The 21,020-nt window shown below is 43.6% G+C and overlaps 1 protein-coding gene across 1 annotated transcript in view; it reads right to left on the bottom strand.

Moving 5' to 3' along the window:
* The window catches only part of SLC22A3 (solute carrier family 22 member 3), a 98,805-nt gene that overhangs the window by 58,028 nt on the left and 19,757 nt on the right, over positions 1–21,020 (bottom strand). The window contains exons 2-3 of the mRNA XM_027551986.1: positions 2,403–2,506; positions 37–191 (exon numbers count right to left, since the gene is read on the bottom strand). Coding sequence (XP_027407787.1) covers positions 37–191; positions 2,403–2,506 — 259 coding nt within the window. The remainder of the gene's footprint in view (positions 1–36; positions 192–2,402; positions 2,507–21,020) is intronic.

The raw sequence follows: 21,020 nt of genomic DNA, 5'->3' as shown, positions 1-21,020 counted from the left end.
TTCTCAAACACACCAGGAGACGAAGCCAGGTCTTACCGATCACGTAGCAGGTCATCCATGTCCCCTTTCCGAACACGCCTTGTAGGAAGCGGAAGATCACAAACACGGGGAAATTGGGAGCAAACGCCACCACGACACCAGTGACGCCAACACCGAAACACGATAGCAAGTAAATGACTATTCGGCCGTACCTTTTTGAGAATCAAAGAGGAAGAGATTACCTTAAACGTTTTTTTCAACACGATGAGAAGACTATCATTGTAAGTGTTGTTAAAAGAACTTCAAGTGCAGAACTTTTGTCTCCTAGAAGTTCCTGATCACTATGTCAAGGATTATGGAAAGTGCTACGTTTTGCTTTATAGCAAAACTTGGGCAAATAAAAACATATGCCTCTGAAGTGACATTATGAAATTTAAAGCACAGGATGCATCCTTTGGGACTGCAGTTTCCAAAAGAGATAAGCTTCTCTATCTCTTCATGCCCTCATCCACAATATTTTCTCCCATACGATCTCCCTGGTGGCAGCTTGGACACTTCCTAGCATTTCTGTGGGTGGAGTCAGAAGGAGAGGCACAGAAAGAAGCGGAAATGGTCATGGCGGCCAAGAGGCCTGGCCTTCCATCTTGGCTCAACCATACACCAGTCATGCAACTTGGGGTGAATTTCCTGAGAAATTTCCATCAAATTCACACAGTTTCTTGCTTCACAGTGGAGATAAAAGTGGTCTCAGTTTACCACTTTTGAATGAATTTACTTTAATTCATTCTCTGCCTTTCCTACTGTCCTCCTGCAGACATGTTCTTTAGTTGATAAGTTGTGTCTGACTCTTTTGTGACCCTGCGGGTGGTAGCCCTCCAGGCTCTTCCATCCATGGGATTTCCCAGGAAAGAATACTGCAGGGCAGAAGGGGAGGCAGGGAAAAGGAAGATAGAGTCCTTCGTGTTGAATATCCAGGTATCTGCCATTAATGTATGCATTGGCTTTTCATTTAAGCCACACCATTTTCAAACCTTGGATTAGAAATGCCCTGGATATATAATAATATTTCCATAAATATAAGAGGTACCTATGATGGGCCAGGAATTTGGATGTATGCTTGCTCAGTCACTAAGTCATGTCTGACTCTTTGAAACTCCATGGACTGTAGCCCGCCAGGCTCCTCTGTCCATGGGATTTCCCAGGCAAGAATACTGGAGTGGGCTGCCTCCTCCAGGGGATCTTCTTGAACAGGGATCAAACCTGCATCTCTTGCATTGGCAGGCAGATTCTTGATCACTGAGCCACCTGGGAAGCCCCTTACAGATAGGTGACCTACTCCATTGTTTCTTGTCCTTTCCTTCAAGACTGTGAGATTGAAGGAGTTGAAAGACGGTCAGCCCTTAGGCGGGGCAAAGGAACATGCACGACTCTGTCTTCCTCCCCAGAGCACCAGGTCATCTCCGAGGTCAGGAGCCCAGCCCCTCCTGGAATACAAGTAGGAAAAGCCCACCTCCCCCAGTAGCTGATTTACTGTAGTTTGAAGATACCTTTACTGACTGTAAAAGAGAAACACGCAGAAGCAAAACCTAATGTTTAAATTAGAAAGAGAAACAACAAAATGAAAGAAATACATATTGAAATCCTAAAAAGCAAACCCAAATGGCAGCCACCTAGGGGAGAGAGTGATGTGGGGGATGAGAGGGGATTAAGGAAGAAAAGATGACTCGAAAAGGCTGGAAGCAGGAAGTAGGAAAGACACAGATAAGAGAGGGGGAACAGCACCAGACCCCCAGAGGATTAGGGAGACATCTCATGTTGAGGAGGGCTGGGGAACAGCTCAAGAAAAAGAAGATGAAGGAGCAGAAACCAAAGGTTCTACCCATTTTGAAGTCTTGGTCTGGTCAAACAACGACCAATTGCCTACAGGATTTGGGGCATTTTGTTGGAATTTGCTAATTAATTGCTGTTGGCAGCTCTGTAAGAGACCCTCCTGAGCTGGGGTGACCATTTTTAAATTGAATGAAACAAATTTGTAAGGGGCTGACTTTATGACTAAATCAATCAAACCACAACTAGGGAGTTACTGAAGTGCATGGAATTATCTCCAGAGCGTCCAGCCAAGCCAGCCCTCGGCCCAGACACAAAGTCACTGCCTTGCTGGTCTGTGTTCGCTCTCAGACGTGTTCAGACCCAAGCAGAGCAGCCCCAGTGGGTTGTACAGTTCAAGGGATAAGCAGATGCAGTTTAAGAAGAAGGAAAGAATTAGTCCAACCAAACAGGTGTTCAGCATCAAGAGTGGGGGCATGAAGACTCTTTTCCAAATGTAGAAAGCATAGCTTCCTAATAGTTAACGTGAAACATCTTCCTCTACACAGGTATACACCATCTTTTAGACGTGAAGTGGCTGTCTTACCCATGCCTACCTGTCCGCTGCATAGCCCAAGGTGAACGCCCCGGCCAGGAAGCCCAGGTTCAGGATGGCTTGTGTGAGATCCAGCATCCAAGCGTTGACACACACGAGGTCAAACTGGGGAGACAAAGAAAACCCATGAGAGATCCATGGCAATGCTCCTCCTCAAAACACCTGATCTTTTGTATCCTTAAACATTTTTGCTCACATGCTCCTTAAATAAAAACTCTTAAGTGTATCACATAGATGCTTTTACAGCGATATGTGTCTTCTTTATCAGTTTCACTATCTGCCATCGAGGGAATTTTCAGTACACTGTAAATGCTGACATTTTAAAATCATTCTCCCAACAGTACCCAGTACAGTACTGTAGCCATGTGACACCTACCATCATCCAGCGAAAACAAGTTCTGCAATAGTCTAAAATTTGACCCCAATCTTTCTCCTCTTTGAATTCTTAGTGTCATTCACACATGGATATATCCTAATATTTTATATAGAAAATATTGTGTTATGTATACAAATTGACAATTAACTTTTGTCCTGAGATAATGTTTCTAAATATTAGAATCTTTTCTGATGGGGTTACATTCTAGTTACTTTTAGAACATGATATAAACATGTAAGATAAGATGAATCTTGAAAAACAAGTCCTATCAGGAGTAAAGTTTTGTTGGAAATGCACCTCCCCGTTTCTAGAATAAAGTTAAGAAAGCTCGGGGTTTTCCAGCTAGCTCATGAAATCTGTGGTTGAAGGTTGTTTCTTACTAGAATGAGTTAGGGCTCAACATCAATTCTATTCCTGATTTTTCATTTTAAAAATTTATATGCCAAGAAAACTTATCTGTATAAATAAATTAATGGGAATGGAGAGAGTTTTGTTACAGGATTGTTACCCGATTCTTATTGCTTCTTTCTCAATGCCAAGATTCACAGAACAATCCATCAATAAAATCATTTCTAACTTTTCTGTTAGCCAACTTGCCATTTAAGACTCCCAGTCTTGCTGTCAGAAAAGAAATGGAAACCACCAGGCTTATAAAAAGGTGTTCAATCAAATCATTCAGGTCATTTGCTTTCTTTCCTAGTTACTTCCTTACCAGTACTCCAAATTGCCCCACTGGTTCCCCACAGGTTTTAAAACCCCAGGTCAGTACATCATAGTAAGATGGGAGAGAGGTAGGAGTCCTTTTGCAAAGGGGAAGGACATTAAGAAAAGACCTTTATCCTCATCAGCGACATATCCTCAGACATCCATTTTGGACATGTGTGAGCTGAGGCTCTGAAAGCTGATTCCTTTTGAAGAATCCAGACCCCCCACCGCATGACCATCTCTTCACACCTGAGGCAAATGGCACGCTTGCCCCAACATGAAGAGCACTGCTCTAGACGGCAGTGCGACACAAAAATTAATGTTATTGGGATAAGAATTATGAGTGGTCTTATAGATACATATTCATAAGCAAACTGCAATATTTACTTATAGAACCTGAGTTCTTGTCTTGGTCCCATAGCTAATGTATGACCTGTTGACTAATACAGCTGGAAAAAAAGACGCTGGAAGCTGATTTGTAGCTTGCGCTCCTCCAACATCTGAAATATAGAACAAAGCATAGTAGATGTTCAATATGTGGTCCAGGTGGCATCATAGTGCTTTAGAAACTAAGTTATCTTAGCATTTTAACCACTTAAACTGGTTAAGTGTGGCTGAAAAAAAAAGAAGCTGGAAAAAAGAAGACTCGGGGCAGTAGTAGGTGTCCCACTTCATAGAGCTACTGAAAAGATTTATGGAGACCAAAGAAGTAAGATTCTCATGTCTGACTCTTTGCGATCCCATGGGCTATAGCCCGCCAGGCTCCTCTGTCCCTGGAATTCTCCAGACAAGAATACTGGAGTGGAGTGCCATTCCTTTTTCCAGGGGATCTTCCCGACCCAGGGATTGAACCCGGGTCTCCTGCAGTGCAGGTGGATTCTTTACCGTCTGAGGCGCCAGGGAGGCCCCCAAAGAAGTAAGAAAATACACATATAGGCATAGAAGTTGTAACTTAAAAGGGATTTATCGTCAATATAGGTGCTGGTTTTTCAAGGCACGACAATTTCATTTTAAGTAAACTTGCAGGTGATTATTCATCTGAAATAATTTCTCATTGGAATTAAGCATGTAAAGAATGCAATTAGAATTAAAGTATGTAAAATCTCAGAAATCAAACAGGAGATTTAACTGCCAGAGAAAACATTCTGACTCAGAAAATATGCTGATATCAGCCAATGTCAAATATAAACTCCCAAACAGTAGAAGCTGATTCCTCCAGCTGAGCTTCAGACACCTGGATTAGCCATATATATAGGAATGTTTCTCCAGTACGACCCAGCGAGGCCCAGCAAGAGTAAGCCTTTTAATGAACATATTTAGCTCCTTTTGAATTGTGTGAATTAAGATGCCCCTAAATACTTTTTAAATACACAAAAAGTATTCTTTAATATAAAATTGATGACATTTTTAACTCTCCCATAAGAGGAGCTACCAAAAAAAATGTTTTTTCCATATTTCCAATGACAATAAAATTAATTTAAATGTTTAAGTGGTTAATGTGCTATGATAACTTATTTTCTAAAGCACTATGATACCATCTGGATCACATATGGAGCATCTTCTATGCTTTGCTCTGTATTACAGATGTTCAGTTCAGTTCAGTTGCTCAGTCGTGTCCGACTCTTTGTGACCCCGGGACTGCAGCACACCAGGCTTCCCCGTCCATCACCAACTCCCAGAGCTTGCTCAGACTCGTGTCCATGGAGTTGATGATCCGACCATCGCATCCTCTGTTGCTACTGCTGCTGCTAAATCACTTCAGTCGTGTCCAAAACTCTGTGTGACCCCATAGACGGCAGCCCACCAGGTTCCGACGTCCCTGGGATTCTCCAGGCAAGAACACTCTGTTGGGGGAGTGCAAACTACCATTCTCAGAGTTCTGGGCCAGCAGGGCCAGGTTAGGTTCTGCCAGTAGGGGGCGCTGGTGCAGGATGAGAAGGAGGAGGGAGGCAGCGGTGGCGGCAGCACTGGCTCCAGCTGTAGCAACGACCACAAGCAGTACTAGATCCCCGGGAGGAGGGCATGCAACCCACTGCAGCATTCTTGCCTGGAGACTCCCATAGACAGAGGAGCCTGGTGGGCTACAGTCCATGGGGTCGCAAAGAGTCAGACACAGCTGCGTGACTGCACGCCCAGTGCTTCTAACCACTCCCCGGCTCCATGGGGGCGAAGGGACAGGACCCCCAGGCTCTGAGATGCTGTGGAGCAGGGCAGGGGGTCTGCAGGAGCTGTCTCTTCCTTATTTTTCTGGCTTTTCCAAAACAGCTAAAATCTACATCTTTTTTTTTTTTTTTCCAACCCTTCCTGCTTTATATACGTGATCTCTCTCTCTCTCTCTATTTTTTTTATGACTGGGAGCCTGCTATCTTTCAAAAGCATGTGTGTGTGTGTATTAGTCGCTCAGTCGTGGCCAACTCTTTGGGACCCCATGGACCGCAGACCACCAGGCTTCTCTGTCCATGAGATTTTCCAGACAAGGATACTGGAGTGGGTTGCCATGTCCTTCTCCAGGGGATCTTCCCGACCCAGGGATCGAACCCGGGTCTCCTGCATTGCAGGCAGATTCTTTAACAACTGAGCTACAGGGGAAGCGCTCCAAAAACATAAAGTAAATTAATTTAAACAAATTACATACCTGGAAAGAAATGCATGTGCGTGAGAGTGTGCGCATACACACACACACACATGCACACACTCACTCAGGTTTCCAGCACTGGGAACCGACACTGCAGTCACAAGACTGAAGGGCTTGGTATTGACTCTTGCTCACACAGTTGGGAGGCAAACCCCTGCCTCCTGGGGAGTGTGTGTCATAATCAGTTCTGAGCTCGCTGTCTGCTGCCCAAACAGCTCTGGGTCTGAGATGTTTTTGTGTCTAAAGAGAGGTTGGCAGGCACTGACGCCAATGAATGTTATAGGCTAAGGACTTTTTCCTGAAAAAAAAGTACTAAAATTTTGTTGTAGTTTCCAGGGAGACCTAAAACCCATCTCTTGTCAGAACTACCTGAATCAAAGACACAAACATTTATGTCTGTCCTAAGGCAATCTACCAAGAACAAGTGAAGCATCTCCTTTTTTATAAGTGTACACATTTAAAATTATTTTTACTGCGAAGTCGCTTCAGTCGTATCCGACTCTGTGCAACCCCAGAGACGGCAGCCCACCAGGATGCCCCGTCCCTGGGATTCTCCAGGCAAGAACACTGGAGTGGGTTGCCATTTCCTTCTCCAATGCATGAAAGTGAAAAGTGAAAGGGAAGTCGCTCAGTTGTGTCCGACCTTAGCAACCCCATGGACTGCAGCCCTCCAGACTTCTCCATCCATGGGATTTTCCAGGCAAAAGTACTGGAGTGGGGTGCCATTAGATGGGGGGCCATCTAATGCCATAGATCATTTCAAAGGGCTTCCAACCAAGTGCTTTTCTTAGCTTTTCCTAGATGTTAAAATCCAAACAGACATTATGTCAACTTGAGTTGTAATGATAAAATGCTGAATCAGGTCATTGTCAGATACATGCTCAAGTTTTGATGTCTAAATTATTCTTAGAACCAGGGCAACAGAATATCTTCAATACACAAAGGTCAAAAGGAGGAAGTAAGGTGAAAATACTGTAAGGATGCAAAAAGCAGGAGTTCAGGAGGGGGCTTGCCAGCTCCTGAAGCCATAGGGAGTGACCCCTGCCTCTTTCCTAGTGCACGAGGAGTGCCCTTCTCCATCCTCCACCAAGCAAGTATTTCAAAGTCTCAATCAGTTTCAAAGACTCACTCCCTGGGGAAGAAACTGAAATATTTGGGTGGCGAGGGCCTGGACTTGTCCGCAACACATCATGCTTTCTTCTGCCCAATGTCTGGCAACCAGATAAGGCTGAGATTCAGACACTGGAAAAGTCTGTGTTGAGGACCTTCAATGTAGGTGAAAAATCCACTGCATCGACTAGAGCAGGATAAACAGGACAGAGAGTTGGACTTTTCCATAGACGTGCTGTTTCGTCCTCTTGAACAAACTCTCACATAAGAGAGTCTAAGTTGAGAGGACATCACGGTCTTTGACTCCGGCCACGGCCATGAAAAACAGTATCCATTCTCTGTATTGTTGTGGGAGAAACAGAAGTCATTGGAATTGAATGATCAGCCCTGAGTGCCTCTGCTCTGACTTTCTCAGGATGTGTTGTGAATCGAGCCATTCCTCATCAGCTCTCAGTTAGAAATCAACAGCCAACAAACGCTTCATCAGTGTTATCAACATCACGTACACCCTTGGTTTGACCACCAGGTTTGGGGTGCCTCTGGCTACATTTAGCACCAGCCAGTCACACATTGATCCCATGGATGGATTCCATTTCTAATCAACAAGCTGCCATCACAGAGCCTATTAATGGTTTAAAATACTGTCCTCATAGGGACTTCCCTGGTGATCCAGTGGTTAAGACTCCACACTCCCAGTGTAGAAGTCCTGGGTTTGACCCCTGGTTGAGGTACTAGATCCCACATGCTGCAAATAAGAGCTTGCACGTGGCAACTAAAAAGATCCTGCATGCTGCAAAGAGACCAAGGATTCCATATGATGCAACTAAGACCTGGAGCAGCCAAACAAATAAATATTTTTAAAACACTGCAATCACAAAGAAAATCATTTGGGTTGGATCTCCACGAGAGGGAAGCATGTCATTATTAATTCTAGTTTTAACAAAAATTTCTTTAAATGATCTGATAGCATTATTTGGGTATTATTTGGACATACCAAAATTTTCCTGCTTTTCTGATCTGTGTGAGCCGTCATGATGAGCTGCAGGTATGGAAACTGATCATAAGTATTCAAAGCTTCCAGTGGTGTGCTGGCATCCCACAGATGAGGGCAGGAGGAATACCAGCTCAGGCTTCATTTCTGCCTCCATGGGGAGCTTATCACATGGCTCAGAGCTGTTGTTTAGTTGCTAAGTTATGTTTGACTCTTCTGAGAGCCCATGGACTGTAACCCACCAGGCTCCTCTGTCCATGGGATTTCCCAGCAAGAATACTAGAGTGGGTTGCCATTACCTTCTCCAGGGGATCTTCCCAAACCAGGGATCGAACCTGGGTCTCCTGAATTGGCAGGCAGATTCTTTACCACTGAGCCACCAGGAGCCAGGGTAGCTTATGGGAAGCAAACACAGGGCAATTGAGATTTAAACTGAATGGGACCAACTAAATGCAAGACCTGGAGCAGCCAAAGACAGTGAAAGACATGACTGGTGGGAATCCAGAGCAGTCAGATTCACGGAGAAAGTGGGACATAAACAAAGCCTTCAATAATGAGCTGCATTTAGAAGGGAAACAAGGGGGAAAGAAGGGTGTTTGAGCAGGGCGATGGGCAACCTAGGCACAGGGACCGAAGCACACGTGCCAATGAGGTCCACATCTGCCTGCAGCAGAGAGGGTGGCAGGCTCAGACTTAAAGCTGAATGACCACCTGTGTCTATGCCCCCAGTGGGGCAGGGGGCAATGGGACAGAGTTTCTTACTCAGAAAACCAGAGGCATCAAGAGCGCTCATAACAAAGGAGGAGAAAGCTCTAAAGGATAGAGAAAGAGTCTGGAAGGTTGCAAATGAAAGGCCCAGAGCAGAAGCCCTAACCCCAGGACAGAACAAGATTCCAGGGAGAGGACAGCAAGACCCAGAGACAAGAAACCCGAGTCTGCAAGTCGCCTAGAACAGGCGATCCCTGGTGTAAAGGGGCACCACCCTGTGACGCAAGGTTTACAGGGTGTCACTTGCCCTACGGCCACTCTCCAAGGTCAATAACAGTCACACTTTCATATACATATAGAAGCTTTCCTGGTAACTCAGCTGCTAAAGAATCCACCTGCAATGCAGGAGACTCTGGTTTGATTCCTGGGCCGGGAAGATCCCCTGGAGAAGGGAAAGGCTGCCCACTCCAGTATTCTGGCCTAGAGAATTCCATAGACTGTGTAGTCCATGGGGTCACAAAGAGTCAGACATGACTGAGCAACATTCACTTTCCACATATACTCAAGCAAACAAAGTTGGAAATAGGATGGAGAGATGGCCTTTAAACACACAACTTTCTGTCTGAGCTTGCGAAACTGGAAGAAAGGAGAAGGCTAAATTTACTCGGATATAATAATGCCTCATTATTTATTAAGACCTTCATGACTCACCTTCAAACCTTAGACGTTCAACCTGTTTTATTTCTTTGCAGCCAAGGCAAGCAATTACTCATCCGAAAATGTTTACGATTTCTCTAAAGAACTGAGACTATCTGAGGACAAGAGAAAGCTGACTGACTCTGAATCTGTACAGACCCAAGAACAGAGGTGCCATGGCTCTGGAGTCAGCCCAGGCATCTTAATCGAACCTCTCCTAACTTTGTATCCCTTGGCAATTTTCTTAATGTCTTTTTTAATATAAATTTATTTATTTTTATTTTTGGCTGTGCTGGGTCTCTGTTGCCGCATGGGCTTTCCTCTAGCTGTGGAGAGCAGGGGCCGGTCTTGAGTTGTGGCGCGCGGGCTTCTCATTGCAGTGGCTTTTTTGCTGTGGAGCACCGGCTCTAGGGCTCGCAGGCTTCAGTAGTTGCTGCACATGAGCTCAGAGTTGAGGATCCAGGGGTCTAGAGCACAGGCTCAACAGTTGTTGTGTGTGGGCTTAGTTATTCTGTGGCATGTGGGATCTTCCTGGATCCAAACCTGTGCCTCCTGCATTGGCCGGTGGACTCTCCACCACCGAGCCACCAGGAAAACCCTTCTTAACGTCTTTAACCCCTCTGGGTCCCTATCTATAAAATGAGCACGAGAACTGGACTGATGCTGTCACTATCAGATAATATATGTAAAGTACTTGGTATAACACTCGAGACAGTAAATACCCAATAAATGTTCCCAACTACCTTATGGTTAGTGATCTAATGACAATGATGATGTTGTTGTTCAGTTTACTAAGTTGTGCCCAGCTCTTTGTGATCCCATCAACCGCAGCACACCAGGCTTCCCTGTCCTTCACTATCTCTCGGAGTTTGCTCAAATTCATGTTCATAGAGTCAGTGATGCCATCAAATCATTTCATTCTCTGTCTCCCCCTTCTCTTCCTGCCCTCAGTCTTTCCCAGCATCAGACTCTTTTCCAATGAGTCAGTTCTTTGCATTAGGTGGCCAAAGTTTTGGAGGTTAAGCTTCAGCATCAGTCCTTCCAATGAATATTCAGGACTGATTTCCTTTAGGATGGACTGGTTGGATCTCCTTGCAGTCCAAGGGACTCTCAAGAGTCTTCTCCAACACTACAGTTTGAAAGCATCAATTCTTCAGTGCTCAGCTTTCTTTATGGTCCAACTCTCACATCCATACATGACTACTGGAAAAACCATAGCTTTGACTGGAAGGACATTTGTTGGCAAAGTGATGACTCTGCTTTTTATTATGCTGTCTAGGTTTGTCATAGCTTTTTTTCCAAGGAACAAGTGTCTTTTAATTTCATGATGATGATAATAAATACCATAATGAATGGTTTTAAAATTTAGTTTTCAACACTGACTGCTTGTTGAAATGACTTGGAATAAGTGAAAACAAGCCTAAACTCTGCTCCAGACCAATTAAATCAGAATCCAGTCTAACAAGCAGATGAGTTTGAAAACCCTGGGTAGCCATAGAGGTTATAAGTATACAAGTTACATGCCCGCTGAGGGGTAGTTAATTTTCACATAGTATTCTGGGTTGGCTAGCGTCCCCCAGCCCTCACCCAGTTGATGTCACTCTGGAACCTCAGAAAATGACTTTATTTGGAAATAGGGTCTTCAGTTAGTTCAGTTCAGTTGCTCAGTCGTGTCCGACTCTTTGCGACCCCATGAATCGCAGCACGCCAGGCCTCCCTGTCCATCACCAACTCCCGGAGTTCACTCAAACTCACGTCCATCGAGTCGGTGATGCCATCCAGCCATCTCATCCTCTGTTGTCCCCTTCTCCTCCTGCCCCCAATCCCTCCCAGCATCAGAGTCTTTCCCAATGAGTCAACTCTTCGCATAAGCAGATGTAATTAGTTAAGATGAGGTCATACTTCATACTGGCTCAGGGTGGGCCCTAATGTAATGACTGGTGTCCTTATAAGAAGAGGAGGCAGAGACACAGACATACACGTTGCCGTGAGGGGCCACACCTTGGGAAGACATAGGGAGAGATTGGAATGATGCATCGACGAGCTAAAGACCACCAAGGACGGCCTGTGTATTTGTTTGCTAAGGTTGTCATGACAAAGTATGGCTTTAAGCAACAGAAATATATTCTCTTACAGTTTGGAGGCCAGACATCTCAGACTAAGGTGTCAACAGAGTTGGTTTCTTCTGAGGCCTCTCTTGGCTTGAAGATGGGTATCTTCTCGCTCTGTCTTTACATGGCCTTCCTCTCTGTGTGTCTGTGTCCTGATCTCCATCTAACAAGGTCATCAGTCATCTGAATCAGGGCCCACTGAAATGACTTCATTTCAATTTAATTTCCCCTTTTGTTATTGTTGTTTAAGTCACTAAGTCGTGTCCAACTCTTTTGGGACCCCACGTACTATAGCCCATCAGGCTCCTCGGCCCATGGGATTTTCCAGGCAAGAATACTGGAGTGGGTTGCCATTCCCTTCTCCAGGGGACTTTTCTGACCCAAGGATCAAACCCTCATCTCTTGCATCTCCTGCATTGGCAGGTGGGCTCTTTACCACTAGTGCCACCTGGGAAGTCCTTGAAGACCACAGACCTGTTGAAACCAGAAGGTTGATGATCATGACTCCAGAAATATGACCTCACCATCAATCGGAAGAATGTCCATGAGCGTGTCATGCACACTGTGACCCCCTTCCTCACCTTGCCTTTAAAGACCCTTCTCTGAAAGCCATCAGGGGATTTGGATCTTTTGAACACAAGCTACAATAGACATCATTCTTTCCTTCACCACAACCCTGTGTGAGTAGACTGGCTTTATTGTCCGTTCAAGTTTGGTTTGGTAACAGGATAACTTTTAACTAAGTGTCTGAGATACTGTACTCATCTAAATTTCCTAAAACAGTGTTCATTTAAAGTGGCACACAATATCTGACTCATATTTTTGCCCGTATTCTCTGTTCTGGAGAATACTGGAGTGGGTTGCCATTCCCTTCACGGACATTCTTCTGATGGATGGTGAGGTCATAAGGTGGTATTTCTGGAGTCATGATCATCAACCTTCTGGTTTCAACAGGTCTGTGGTCTTCAAGGGCTTCCCAGGTGGCACTAGTGGTAAAGAGCCCACCTGCCAATGCAGGAGATGCAAGAGATGGGGGTTTGATCCTTGGCTCAGGAAGATCTCCTGGAGAAGGAAATGGCAACCCACTCCAGTATGTATTAGGGGCTTCCCTGGTGGCTCAGAGGTTAAAGCATCTGCCTCCAATGCGGGAGACCCAGGTTCAATCCCTGGGTTGGGAAGATCCCCTGGAGAAGGAAATGGCAACCCACTCCAGTACTCTTGCCTGGAGAATCCCATGGATGGAGGAGCCTGGTAGGCTACAGTCCATGGGGTCACAAAGAGTCGGACAGGACTGAGCGACTTCACTTTCACTTTCTGTCATGAAGACCAAAATCAGCTTTGAGTGTTGGTGATGAGTTGACTTCTCAGATACCCTGTTCTGTGATATTAACCATTTCACGTGTGTTCAGTCGCTCAGTCATGTCTTGACTCTTTGGGATCCCATAGACAGTAGCCTGCCAGGCTCCTCTGTCCATGGAATTCTTCAGGCAACAATACTGGAGTGGGTTGCCATTTCCTCCTGCAGGGGATCATCCCAACCCAGGGATCGAACATGCATCTCCTACATTGGCAGGTGGGTTTTTTAATACTGTGCCACCTGGGAAGCCCCAATATTAACCATACATAATACCAATACTTTATATTCAAGCTTCAAGGCAGAGGCCTCCCAAAATGGGTCTGCTCAGCATGTGTCTTTATGAGATATCACAAAAATAATAATCTACCTTAGAATAATAACAGGTCCTACATGTGGTATTAGGGAGGAGTGCCTTGGAAATGAGATGATCCTTCCTTTGATGAAAATCTTTAATAGCTGCTCACTTTTTAGAGAAGAAAGGGCAGGCTTTTTATTACAGCTTTCAAAGCTCTTCCCATAGTGCCTCAACACATTTTCCAATCTTACCACCCATCGCTCTTGGCTGCACTGGCCTGTTCACCCACATTTGAGTTATTTTTACCTTCATGCACTTCCAGCTGTTTTCTCTGTCTGGAACACCATTTTCCCATCTCTTCTCTGTCAGATAAAAATCCCACTCCTTCCTTCTTCAAGACCTAGATAAAACACCCACCCTGGCTTGGAGACACCCTACCTACCAGATCCTTCATGAAAATCTATTTCAGTGAGCTCCAGAGGTCACATACCTTAACTGTGACCACATAGCCTGAATTTTCTAGAAAAGTCCTAATACCATAATTTTGTCTGTAAGGTGAACTTGTCACTTCTCCTACTAGAAGTCCCTGTTTTGGAATTGATAAACTCAGTTAGTACAACACTATCATTGTATTGTCAAATTAAAAAACCTGAAAAATAAAATGACTTTTAAAAAAAAAGCATTGCCCATACTTTTTAAAAACTATTTTTTATTTAAGCAACATGGTGAATGTATATAAATTAGAAGAAAAACAACCAGTTATTGTGGGTTTTGTCCAGTTGCTAAGTTGTGTCAGAATCTTTGCCACCCCATGAACTGCAGGACACCAGGATTCCCTGCCCTTCACTATCTCCCATAATCACCTGCAATTCCACTCTATTATGAATATTTTTCTATACTTTTACACATGCAAATATATATACACACACATGTGTGTTTTTAGAAGATAAAGCTATGTTCATCTACTATAGTTTTTTATTTTTCTACTATTCTACACAGTCTGCATGGGATTTGTGAGTCTGTGAATCTCTTTTCCATACCATCACTATAAATGGCTACATTTAGTCTACTGCATTGGAGAAGGCAATGGCAACCCACTCCAGTACTCTTGCCTGGAAACTGCCATGGGCAGAGGAGCCTGGTAGGCTGCAGTCCATGGGGTTTCGAAGAGTCAGACACGACTGAGCGACTTCACTTTCACTTTTCACTTTTCACTTTCCTGCATTGGAGAAGGCAATGGCAACCCACTCCAGTGTTCTTTCCTGGAGAATCCCAGGGACGGGGGAGCCTGGTGGGCTGCCGTCTGTGGGGTCACACAGAGTCGGACACAACTGGAGCAACTTAGCAGCAGCAGCAGCAGCAGCAGTCTATTGCATATGAGATCATAATTATCACACCTATTATTAGACCACAAATATTAAACTTATTCTTTATACTGGAAAAGAGAGTAGGTAGTTTTAAGTTTTTCACCATTATAGAAATACACTGAAAGCCTTATTCTAAAAAAAGAAATGAAAAATCTGAGTTTTGAAATATAATCAAGTCATGGCAAGCAAAATATAAACATTTGGGGATGAAAGATTAAATTATAATTTCAAAAAAAAATTCCAGTTGCTTTGTTAACCTTCTTATATGCCAACTTATTATAAAACAAGTTTCGAAAAATATTATGTAAAGCAGCCTGCTAATTTATGTAGGTTGCAGTTTCTTTTGCAAAACTCTTACGCAGACCCCTAAAATAAACATACATAAGCACATTCCACAGAAATCCATTTTTTTCCAACAAAGTTTTTCAATCCCAGTTTTTAAGAAAATAAAATGTAGGTTCTGTTTATATTAGCCTCATTGTTAATTAGAGTGATCAGAGGTTCTTCTTGGAGTTGATTTTGTATCCCTAACATGATAATAGTTCTCTGTAATAATTAGGAAATGTAGAGACATTTAAAAGGACATAACAAATATACTAAAATGATTCAACATTTTGGAGACAAAGCTGTCCAGACTGCACAATGGGAAAAATAATAACAGATGACATAGTCTGCATGTATAGGTGAGATATATTTGTGAGCACAGGTAATAAACAACAAGATATAAATCAGAAACAAGAAGTTCAGAACTCCTTTATTCTTATTAGGACTGTAACTGCAGTTATTCATGGGGGTTGATTTGTATTTGAAACATACAACAATTAGTACCAAAAATGAGCCCACTGTTTGATCATTATAAGTACCAGACGGCCAAACAAAACACACAGAACTTATCCTTAGAAACACGACAATGTTTAAAACTAATAATAAACATGTACATGCCTTTTTGTGATTCTTCGGTTTGGGGAAAAGGTGTCAAATTAACTTATGAAGCAAGATGTGGGGACTTCTACAGGTGCAAAAAGTAGTTCTATCTTATGTAGTTGGCATTTTGAAAATGGTACCAGGGGATATTTTGCTACTAAAAATTGTCCTCTGCTGCTGCTGCTGCTGCTGCTAAGTCGCTTCAGTCGTGTCCGATTCTGTGCAACCCCATAGACGGCAGCCCACCAGGCTCCCCCGTCCCTGGGATTCTCCAGGAAAGAACACTGGAGTGGGTTGCCATTGCCTTCTCTGAAAATTGTCCTCAAATACAGACAAAGATATTTGGCGGTTTTCTGGGCTGTAGGACGTTATGGAACCTACAGGAAGGATTTATAAGCCATCTGATTGCAGTTTGGGTGAAACAGATAGAGGGAAACTACTGAAAATAATAATAAATCCCACAATGAGTTTAACCATCCCTTGTAGGAAAATAAACACATGACCTTTTCTGTGCTTTGCAGAGAAAGACAGACTCCCCCGCCCCCACCTCCCATGTGAGGATTTGACACAGAAATTTTCAAAGTCTGCCATCTTGAGATGTCAAGGACTTCCTGATATATATTACAGTCCATCAGGCATGCCTTGAAGAGGAATTCTAGGATCAAGAAGACCCATCACATCTTACGAGATTTCAGCTTGTGTGTTTCAAACACGGTTTCTCCTTTTGGAAACCACCATTACCAAAGATTTTCATAATCTGGTCAGAACATGAAGTACCATACACACTTTTTAAAGTCTGCCAAAGCCCGTATTTTCTAATAGAACTCAGTCTTATGACACAGGAAGCCAAGCTAAAGAAAGCCCAGCAAGAGTGCCACATAAAAATCCACTTCTCCAGAATAAAAAAACTGGCCTTCAGGAGGTAAATCTTTGGTATTTTCCCACTTATGCTTATCTATTTTAATCTTCTAAAAAATCATTGATTTTGCTATGAATATTAAAAAGCCATGTTCTCTGTAAAGCAATTATCCTTCAATAAAAAATAAATGAATTAAAAAAAAAACATGTTCTAATCCTATCACTTCTTTTTGACTTTGACACATCATTCTAGAATTTTTGGAGCCTTAGTTTTGCGCTCACATCAAAACCCAGGACACCGAATGGATAGTTTGGAAGGCCTGTGCTTCCCTGTTCTGATATTTTCTGTCCTGTGAACACGGAATGAGTGTCAGAAACACCAGGTGACTCGTAACAGCAAAGTAATTCCTATTAGATTAGGAAAGAAACAATGTACAATGAGAAGTTTCAGAGGAGAAACAGAACATTACATAAATCAATAAGAAAAGTAGAAGTTACTGTCAGCAAAAGTCAATAAATGACCACACAGTTTAAAAATGGTAAACTGACTCAAACAACAAAAAAAAGCTTTGTGCCAAAGAATATACAACGGGAGAAAGGCAGTCTTCAGCAGCTGGTATTGGGAAAGTTGGACAGCTACATGTGAATCCTGGAAGCTATAACACATCCTCACAGCACACACAGAAATAAACTTGAAATGGCTTAAAGACTTAAGTGTAAGATAAGGTACCATAAAGCTCCTAGAAGAGAATATATGCAAACTTTCTCTTACATAAATCATACCAGTGCTTTCCTAGGTCAGTCTCCCAAGGCAATAGAAATAATAGCAAAAGTAAACAAATGGAGCCTGTTCAGACATAAAAGGTTTGCACATCAAAGGAAATCATAAGCAAAATGAAAAGACATCTTATGTATAGCCTGGGATAATATATTTGCAAATGGTGCAACAGATAAGGGATTACTTTCCAAAATACGCAAATAGCTCCTACAATCCAATAACAAAAAACCAAACAACCCAATCGAAAAATAGGCACAAGATCTAAATAGACATTTCTCCAAAGAATGCAGACAGATGGCCAATAGGCACATGAAAAGATGCTCATCATTGCTAAGTATTAAAAAGCACGAATCAAAACTACAATGAGGTACCACCTCACATTGGTCAGACTGGCCATCATTAAAAAGCCTACAAATGACAAATGCTGGAGAGGGTGTGGAGCAAAGGGAACCCTCCTACATTGTTGGTAAGAACGTAAATGGTGCAGCCACTGTGGAGAACAGTATGGAGGTTCCTCAAAAAAGTAAAAATAGAGCTATCATATGACCCAGCAACCCCACTCCTGGGATATATCTAATTGAAAACTCTAATTCCAAAAGATACCTGCACCCCTATGTTCATAGTAACACCATTTACAGTAGTCAAGACATGGAAACAAGCTAAATATCCATCAACAGATGAATGGCTAAAGAAGATGTGGGGTGTGTGTGTGTGTGTGTGTGTGTAATAGAATATTAGCCGTAAAAACAAAACAATGCCATTTGCAGCAACATGGGGGGGACCTAGAGATTAGCTAGGATTCGATTAGCATACTAGATTAGCATACTAGATTAGCATACTTGCATACTAAGTGAAGTATGTGAGGCAGAGAAACACAAATACCATATGGTACCACTTATATCCTATGGGATCTATGAAAGTAGACACGAATGAACATATCTATGAAATAGAAACAAACTGACAGATGTAGAGAACAGATTTGTGGCTGCCAGAAGAGAAGGAGGGGAGGACTGGGAGTTGGGGGTTAGCAGGCGCAAACATACATTCAGAATGGATAAACTCAAGGTCCTATTGCACAGCACAAGCAATTATACTCAACATTCTGTAGCAAACCATAATGGCAAAGAATAGGAAAAGAATATGGATATGGACAACCGAGTCACTTTGCTGTACAGCAGAAATTAAGCACAACTTCATCAATCAACTATACTTCAATAAAATTTGAAAAAATATCTTTGCACTGAAACTAAGCTTTCTCAGCAGCGTCTGCAGATGGCTTCTTCCTCCATCTGCGGCTTGTGCTAACTTTGTTTTTTTGTTGTTGTTGTTCTCTTGGTGGTTTATATTTGAGATCAAGGATCAGTGGGATTTGACAATAGAATTATTTTCATAACATTTCCAATTGTTTAGAATCAGGAAAAGAGGCTTGAGAAAACGCTTCATGTCAGGAGAGTCTGGGCCAGGATTTTTGGTAGAGCACTTCAGGCAAGTTGGCAAACAATAGGATTATTCATTAAACTCCACCTGGACAGCACTGCTTTGCAAGTGTTATTCTGTTGTGATTGCAGAGTTTGTAATTATTTGACCTGAAGCATGGAACAAACTTTGTAATCTGTACTACTCTGAACAGTATTTCTATTGTGTGTGTGCACGCACTATTTTGGGAAATATACACATACAACCGTGTATTTCCCCAAGTCTTTAAGATGCCCAGAGCTGCCAAGGGTCAGATAGTCTTGCCTGGGAAATCCCATGAACAGAGGAGCCTGGTGGGCTACAGTCTATGGGGTCGCAAAGAGTCAGACATGATTTACGGTCTAAACAACAATTAGACTTCATTAAGCTATCTCTCTTCAGTAAGAGAGCTATTTCCATCATATTTTTACCAACTGAAAATTGCCTCATGCTTGCAAATAAAATTTTCTGCTACTGGAATAACATTAAAAAAAAAATGTTGGCATTGTACCAATGTATTTTTTTTCCCTCTTCAAGCATTACTCTAGCAGTTTCATACTGCTCTTAGAACTAGTTGCTTCGCAGTGGGAAGGGGAGCAGGGAGTACAAGCTATTGAGTATAAGAACTGTGCGTGTTGGTTTTACAATTTCAGATGGTAAAGCATATGCCCACAATGCGGAAGACCTGGGTTTGATCCCTGGGTTGGGAAGATGCCCTGGAGAAGGAAATGGCAATCCACTCCAGTACCCTTGCCTGGAAAATCCCATGGACGGAGGAGCCTGGTAGGCTATAGTCCATGGGGTCGCAGAGAGTCGGACACAACTGAGTGACTTAACTTGTTTTCTTTTCTTTTTGTTTTACAAAGGAAGGAAGGTTCTAGAGTGTCACCGTGACAGTTTATGTCTTTTTATTGGCTCAGACTAGGCCAAATCACAGGAAAATAGACCCTTGCTAGGACTGCACTTCTTCTGTTGAAATGACAGGGCATTTCCAAGGGGCCGTGTGCTGGTTGGCAGCTCTAACACGGGTCTGGTTGCTTGGGAATCCCTGCTTCACGCCACGTCAAAGGTCCAGGTCTGGTCTGATCAGTTTCTGGAGAGAGACACTGCCGCCAAGTGGAAGGCGACCATGCGGGCTTCTCGAGGTGCCTTCCACCTACCCACTTGGAACCGCGGTAGGTACCAGGCTTCCAGAGGGAGCCACTCAGAAAACAGTGTGCACCCACTCGGCCTGTGTCTTCCGGTGCCCCCGGGAGGCATCGATGTTCCCGTCACTGTCACTGCAGAGCTTTCAAGTGAAGCTGGAGACAAGACACCCTTTCATATATTTTAATTACCTCACGCTTAAACCGGAGGCTGGCGCCCATCCCGGAAAAGCCCTGAATGGCCCTGCTTCTGCCAAGTCTTTCCTCTTCCTTGTGTCTCTTCTCGATCCACAGCTGCTCCAAACTGGAAAGCGCAACCCCCATGGATGAGCCCCACGGTCCCAGGATGGGGAGAGTCCCAGGCAACACCCTTCTCAGAGGCCAGCATCTTCTTGCTGAACCGGGGGACTGGGGGTGACTTTGGACAAGTCAGGGGACAGTCCCCTGTTCTGCCAGATATGGCCACACTGAAGGCACGGCCAGAGCTTGGACTCTGGCAGCCCGAGAGCTGCCCAAGCATGGTGAGAAGTTTTGTCCAGGAGGCTGCCGGTGCCAGGCGTGCTGTCTTGCAAGTGAGAAGGGAGCAGGGCTTGGGCTCCAGTTTGCTAGAAGCTTCCAGCTGAGCACCAGTGATGAAGCATGTGAAACAGAATACAAGGTGGAATGTGTTGAAATCCCACAAGAGAAGCACAGAGCACGATGCAAACACAGAGCCGGGAGAGAAACGGTCCGGGATGGGGTACGTGCCAGCCCGGGGTTTTGGCCAAGGCAGGGCTGGAGCCGGGCCTTGAAGATCTGGTTGTACTTGGACACACAGAGACGAGGCAGAAGCAAAAGCAGGGTCACCAAAGAGATACAGGATGAAGTGTGGGGCAGGGCTGCAATACGAAACGAGCTCACTGAGAAATTGGACCATGGGTCTCAATAGCAGTGGGCATCTTAATAGCTCTCTATGGCTTCTAAAGCATTTTTTCATTGAGTACTCTATTTGATTCATACAAAATATGAAGGTAAGTCTTAAGGTTCTTATCAGGTTTTATTTTCATGAAGTTTCACCTCAGGGAATAAATGTGAACATAGTTTAAACACTGTGATATTAAGTAGCATA

This window comes from Bos indicus x Bos taurus, chromosome 9 (assembly GCF_003369695.1).
Source record: "Bos indicus x Bos taurus breed Angus x Brahman F1 hybrid chromosome 9, Bos_hybrid_MaternalHap_v2.0, whole genome shotgun sequence".
In the NCBI taxonomy this organism is placed as follows: domain Eukaryota; kingdom Metazoa; phylum Chordata; class Mammalia; order Artiodactyla; family Bovidae; genus Bos; species Bos indicus x Bos taurus.
Note: the sequence above shows the minus strand (reverse complement) of the source record. Positions and strands in the feature narration are given on the sequence as shown.